This window comes from Archocentrus centrarchus, chromosome 16 (assembly GCF_007364275.1).
Source record: "Archocentrus centrarchus isolate MPI-CPG fArcCen1 chromosome 16, fArcCen1, whole genome shotgun sequence".
In the NCBI taxonomy this organism is placed as follows: Eukaryota; Metazoa; Chordata; class Actinopteri; order Cichliformes; family Cichlidae; genus Archocentrus; species Archocentrus centrarchus.
In genome coordinates, this window is record NC_044361.1 from 29,342,507 (window position 1) to 29,349,397 (window position 6,891).

The 6,891-nt window shown below is 38.5% G+C and overlaps 1 protein-coding gene across 1 annotated transcript; it reads right to left on the reverse strand.

Annotated features, from left to right (window-relative positions):
* Positions 1 to 354: 354 nt before the first annotated feature.
* LOC115794211 (putative GPI-anchored protein pfl2) lies at positions 355 to 6,595 on the reverse strand. Its single transcript, XM_030749587.1, has 9 exons — positions 6,537 to 6,595; positions 5,097 to 5,166; positions 3,343 to 3,740; positions 3,151 to 3,246; positions 2,700 to 2,859; positions 2,440 to 2,513; positions 2,139 to 2,237; positions 1,042 to 1,096; positions 355 to 359 (listed from the first exon to the last, which is right to left on the reverse strand). Exons 1-9 carry the CDS (start codon positions 6,552 to 6,554, stop codon positions 355 to 357), a joined length of 975 nt encoding a protein of 324 aa, XP_030605447.1. The 5' UTR covers positions 6,555 to 6,595.
* Positions 6,596 to 6,891: the final 296 nt, after the last annotated feature.

The window sequence follows — 6,891 nt, forward strand, 5'->3', positions numbered from 1 at the left end:
CAGAAATTGGGAAGAAATAAAACAAGGGAATATGGAAATACTACCTTTCCACCAATTCCACTACATCAAATGAAGTCGCACCAGAGGGATACATAAGATTTATTTTATTCTAAGGCATGCTGATATTGTACAGTGCACAAAACTTGATGCAACACCATTGTACCACAAAATATACTTTGCAAACCATACAGTAAAGACATCAAACTCACAAATGACAAAATGTAGCTCAAAGTACTGAACTGCACATCATTAATGTTACATCTATAGGAATTTTTCAACAAACCTTCAAGACAACTCCCTGTAACAGCTCAACATTTGTGCTTCATAAAGTGCATATAGTTACATATAGCCACATTACCCTGACAACAGGTTGAAGAGGTCATCATAAATCAGTGATAGTTAATGGACAAGATTATTTCAGAACATACAACAAGCAGTTTGAAATACTTTAATTGAGTTAATTTTAATCAATTTGAACTTGAATTTTTCAATCTGTTTTTTATAAAGGTGACTTGTGCCCAAAATGTGAACTGATATGAGGAACGAGCTGCTTATGGCTTGTATTTCTGGATTCCTGAAAATGATATTTCATCGAGAAACACTGTTCAAAGCCATTTCATTGGTCTTGAACTAGAGATAAACGGGACTGGAAATTTTAAACAAGAAACACCATCAACATTGTAATTAATGCTTTTCATATTCCCATACCTATACAATCATATATGAATATCAACATATTCATATGAGTATCTCTACTACAGCTTTTTCTTTAAATTTTGGAGGAACTAGGAGTTACACAAAGCTCTGCTTACCTAATAACCCACACAGCAGCTGAGCAAAGACATTCTCAAAGCAGAAAAGTGATAGCAACAACACAGAGTAAGCAAGCTATCAGTTCTGTGTGAAGATAAGGACCTCTTGTGGCAAAAGAGGGAACATTTAGTGTGCCATTCAACCATAGGCAAGAATTCATAGTGGCATTGCAGCACTCCAGATGACATGGAGTTTTTGCAGAAGCAGTGCACGCAGTGTAGCCAGTACAGTTGGTGCAACCAGCGGTCCATTTTATGGTGGAATCTGTTGACTCATTTTTCAGCTGCAAAGACAATGAGTGAGTGCAGGACTTACAAGTGGTAAAAATGGTAAAAAAATAAGACTAAGATATTTAAATCTTGCTTAAAAGATAATGAAATCTCTTTATTCATGCTCCCAAAAAGTATCATTGATATACTTCTTATGTTTGATATTGGAACATTTCCTATGTCCCCTGGTTCCTTTTTCTCATATATTCTCTAAATTTGGATAAATCAAGAAATTAAAAACATAAACTCATAGCTACGTTTGTGCTGAAGCAAAGATGCCATGTATATTGTGTACGGTCAGCTTTAAAAGTGCTACCCCCCCCCCCCCCCCCCCCAAAAAAAAAAACAAAAAACAAACCCCAACTCAAAAGTAACTGAAATGAGCCTGAAACAATAATCATTTAATGACTGTTATACAGTGTATCACAAAAGTGAGTACACCCCTCACATGTCTGCATATATTTAAGTATATCTTTTCATGGGACAACATTGACAAAATGACACTGTGACACAATGAAAAGTAGTCTGTGTGCAGCTTATATAACAGTCTTCATGTAGAGCAACAATTCTTCTTTAAGATCTCAGAGAGTTCTTGCCCTGAGGTGCCATGTTGGAACTTTCAGTGACCAGTGTGAGAGAGTGCGAGAGCTGTGCTACAAAACTGAACACACCTGCTCCCTATGCACACCTGAGACCTAGTAACACTAATGAGTCACATGACATTTTGGAGGGCAAATGACAAGCAGTGCTCAATTTGGACATTTAGGGGTGTAGTCTCTTAGGGGTGTACTCACTTTTGTTGCTGCTGGTTTAGACATTAATGGCTGTATATTGAGTTATTTTGAGGGAAGAATAAATTTACACTGTATATAAGCTGCACACAGACTACTTTTCATTGTGTCAAAGTGTCATTTTGTCAGTGTTGTCCCATGAAGAGATATACTTAAATATCAGCAGAAATGTGAGGGGTGTACTCACTTTTGTGATACACTGTATTTGTGATATTAAATGTTACTAGGACTGTTCTGTTGTTATCGGTGTGGTGACGGTTCTTACCTGACAATGTGGTTGTGAAGAGGAACAAAACTGGAAAACTGAATTGAAATTTGTGTAGCAGCTTGTGCCTGTGCACGTACCATTGTGGCACCTGTTTCCCTGAAAAAAACAAAAACAACACAGTAGGAAACATGATACTTATTTCCCACAAGGTCTTATTTCCATTGCTATCTCTAAGTGCTACCTCATTTCATACTCAAGACAAGGTGACTATGGTGTAAAAGGTTGAATTACTTTTATTTAGTGATACACAATCTTCTTCCCACACATACATTTGCATGCCAGCACTCATTATCCTTACTTTGTTTGCTGTAGTTGTTTGAGTGGTAGTGGTTGTTGTTGGGGCTGGTGTGGCTGTTGTTGTGGTTCTAAAAACTGGATAAGGAACAGAACAAATATTTCAGAAACTGCAAGTTTAAGAATGTGACACCTCTGAACATGCAGTGATGGTTTTTAAGATGTCATAAAATGTAATCATTTATAAGGACAATATAGACATGGTAAAAACTAACTAAATAAAACATTTGTGAGGGCTCAAATAAGGTGATTTAAAAGATTTACCTGTTGTTGTTATCATCATCATGGATGCAAAGGTGTAATTGAGGCAGCCAGTAGAATTACAGCAGTTCACAGTACAGTTGGTCTGAGAGACGTTCATGCACCTGTCACCACAATACTTGCTGCAGCTGGCAGAGTACCACATGTCTGTTCGCCTTAACAACTGAGATGTAACAGAATTTTATTAGAAGACATGTTTAATTGCCTTTAATTTCTATACTGTAAACATTTATTTAGAAAATAATATTTAAACTTATTTCCCCTTTAATAGTTACTTATAAATACCATATACTCTTATGACTGCTCAATTGCTTATATGGATTACTGGTACTGTGTAGCATTCTTTAATTTTCTTTCTAGGCCTACATCAGTGAGACATGGGTTGTAATGCATTGATTGGTGATCACTATGCATCAGATGTTTTCTTAGTGTTTAGTGCCATTTGCTGCCCTACCTGACAAAAATCATTAGCAGCACATGGAGTGGTGTTCTGACTCGTGTACATCGAGTAGCAGTCGGAGTAGTTACAGTTGAATGAGGGGCAGTATATCTGTGTTTGAGAGAATTAAAAGGCACAACATAAACAAGACTGACAAAATGAAAACTAATGAGGGAACACATAATAGATCCAATAAGGTTTACTTGCCATATTCTTTGAAGTATCATTTGACATAGTGGTTCCATTCAAAGTCATGCCACCTGTGACAGAGAGATGTGAGGAAGAATGGGTGGTGGTGGTCGGGCTCATGATGGCTGAGGTTGCTGTGCTGCTGGTTGTCATCCCTGTAGACAGAGTGGTAGCTGAGGTTGCTGTGCTGATGGTTGTCATCCCTGTAGACAGAGTGGTAGCTGAGGTTGCTGTGCTGATGGTTGTCATCCCTGTAGACAGAGTGGTAGCTGAGGTTGCTGAGACCTCAGAGTTGGTAGATGTTGTGATTTGGGAAGAGGTGTCGGTGGCTGCTGTGGTGGGGGCTTCAGTGGCATGGGATCCTGACACTAACAGTGATAGCAGAAGGAGTCCTAAAGGGAGGACCTGAAGGATACCTGTAAAGTCAAGCATTTTGGGGGAAACATGACAGGAGGATTGGGTGGCTTTTTTTGTGTCATGTATGGACTTCAAGACATGTGAAATAAATTGAAGGAAGTAAGTTAGTACTTTTCTTAAAATGATCTAATATCATTAAGGTTTAATGAAATATCTTAAGTTCTATTCAAAGGACTATCACAAATACCAGGTTATTGCTTTAAAATAATGAGTTGCACATTTTTATGAAGGTGCAAACCCACACAGACACTAAAGATTTACAGATCCATAACATGAGTGAACTGTTTTGTTCGTTGTTGGACCACTTTATATTTGATTATATTTACAATCAAATATAAACATCTCAGGTGTTACAATGAAGAATGGGTGGCTGTAGCTCAGGTGGTAGAGTGGATCATCCAGTCCATGTGAACCCAGAGGTGCCCCCGATGCATCCATCAGTGTGTGTGTGTGTGTGTGTGTGTGTGAATGTTAGATAAAAGTGTTGTATGAACGTGTGTGATTGGGCGAATGAGACTCATAGTAGAAAGTGTTTTGAGGGCTCAAATTGATTGGAAATGTGCTATATAAGTACCTTTACATTTATGCCACTTTATGATAAAGTGACACTAAACATTGTCCTTAACATCAGCATGCTATTCTCAGTATTTAGGTAGTTCCCAATCATTGCAGGGCATGGGAACTACCTGCTTGCAACTTCCCCTTGTGAATAAGGGAGAATGACTATCTGCCTCAGGTTGTAACATGTCTCTAGCAACCACAGACTGACTATAATCATAGTTGCTTGTGTTTGTCTGCAGCCATGCAGGCCTCTCTCGTGCACAGTAACCATGCCTACATGCATGTCATCTTTTTTATTCATGAGAGAGAAGCATGACATCTTTGCTTTTCGGATAATGGCAGTTAGGTCCCAGAGTGTCAGTGGCTAGACCTGCAGATAGTTCTTCAAAAACGCCATCAGTTTTTTTTTTTTTTTGGGGGGAAGGGGGGGGGGCTTTGAGCAAGAGCTCAGCTGTAGTACATGCAAGTTGGCAATAAAAACAACTAAATCCAGACCATGAAAATATCTGCTTGCTTTGACAGGTGTGATATTGTCTGATTTTCCCTGTTCTGTACATATAACACACACCGCATGCCTCCTTTTTCCATTTCTTTGTTTTTGCTCCTTATTCAAATTTCAAGTCAATGGTAGGACAGAGGTTGTCATACACTTTACACATTATAACTGTGCAAAGTGTGTAATAAATGACAGATGGAAAAACAAAAGACAAAACAAAAGCTTATTGACTGAGTCTCCATTTCACCTGTGTAACTGAATCATCAATAAAAGTGCTTTCAAACAAATAAACTCATACCTGTGCCTTTTATAAAAGTGTTGGAGGTCATTATCCCACTGGCAGAAAGGGAGAGAGCTCTTTGTCCAGCCTGTAATCATCAAATTCCCAGTAAACTCATTATCAGCATGAATGAACAGCTGGCAGATGCTGTGTTTTTTTAATACCTACTAAGTTTACTGAGACATAATGACAAATCTCAGCTATATAAATAAACTAAGCAGGAAAAACTCAATTTCTGTGTTGACAAAAGCTCTTTATCAGTGGGCACAATTCACACTGTTTACCACGGTAGCAGTCCTCTGAATTACAGCCATGCTCATTCATTGTGACCCACCTGGGCGCTTTGATCTGTGAGAGCTAAATCGCTACGATCTCCTCTTTTCACAAACCTCCATTTGTTCTGGAGAAACTGATCTCGTCATTGTCTGGTTGAGTCACAATCTAAGAAATGTATTTTAAAAACTGAGATTTAAAGCTGTTGTGTTTTTTTTTTTTATGCACAGTTTTCCATTATTTTAAAAAAGGTTATAAATATGATAAGATTTTCTTTCTTTTATGTTGTCAGCAATGCATGGCCATGAGGTCAACTTCAGTTTTGTGTAGTGACACATAATTGTTTTTTAAGTGTCTTGCTGTATAGCGAACACAATTAAAACGTGTTTGTTCCATGATCAGTACCCGGGGGAGAGCCACTAAGTGCCATGGCTTGTTTTTTCCTCTTCTCCCTTGGATCCCAGCGTGGCCACCTATGGGCTCTACACCCTGGAAACTGCCCGAAAACAGTGGCCATTTTGGCCTCTGTGTCACAATGCAGGGTTTAATTGGAAAAATTGGCGTGAATTTCTTGGTTTGGTACACAGTCTACCAACAGGTGAGCCCAGGTGTATAACCCTGTCTCAGGGTTCTCCTTACACAAACTTCCTGTTTACATCATCTTGCAATCACTGTTGCAAGACTTAGCTGGTGGACTAGTTAATATATAACAGAATGAACCATGAATGGCATCATCTTTTAGGGATATTTGGAGTTTTTAGGGAAGGAATTAGTTTTATTAGAGCCTATGTGGATAAAAAATTGTGTATTAGGAACCACAATGCTACACACAGAACACCTCAGTGTAGTTTGTGAATGATTTTGTAGTTAAAATCCTCAAGATGGATCATTTTAAGGATATGATAACACTAGCTGTTTTTGAGATTTAAAAACTGAATTTAACAATTTATACAGTCGAGTCAAAAACTTAAAAAGAAATATTTGAATGGTATTTCTCAATAATGCATAGGTAAAATAATGTTTGTAACTGCAAAACTTAGAACAAAACAGCAACAAAACATCCCCCTGCTGTATACCCAGCTTCAGTGGTACCACCTGCATGCTAATCATAAACATAGCTCTATTTAGCAGAATTTAAATAAAGCTACCAAAGCCCATTGTTTAAAATCCGTGAAAACCACTCACCTGTGGTGCGCTGGGCATGCTTTTTTGTTGGCTGTGGTTGAAGTGACTGAGCTTTCCTCTCTCTCTCTCTCTCTCTCTCTCTCCGGAGTCCTCTTTCTCTGTTGCTCTCTGTCACTTCCCCTGTCGCTTCCTGCTGATAGCACTACAGTGGCAACCTAATAAGTAGAAATTCTCAGCTGCACTGTTATACAAGTGAGAGAGGAGGAGACTAAAGGCCTGCACTCAATGTCGTAATGGTTTCAGGTAAAACTGTTTGGGGGGGGGGGTATTTTGTCAACAACCGTTTTAATGACGCAAATTTGGTAAACCTCAAAGTTTATATTATTAGTTCAAAGAAATTGCAACAGACTGCCCC

Excerpts from the sequence above, each read along its gene's own strand:
- LOC115794211 (XM_030749587.1), bottom strand. Across the intron at positions 3,741-5,096 it reads CACTTTTATAAAAGGCACAG|GTATCCTTCAGGTCCTCCCT; the intron begins GTATGAGTTTAT and ends TTGACTTTACAG. Across the intron at positions 1,097-2,138 it reads CTTCACAACCACATTGTCAG|CTGAAAAATGAGTCAACAGA; the intron begins GTAAGAACCGTC and ends TTGTCTTTGCAG.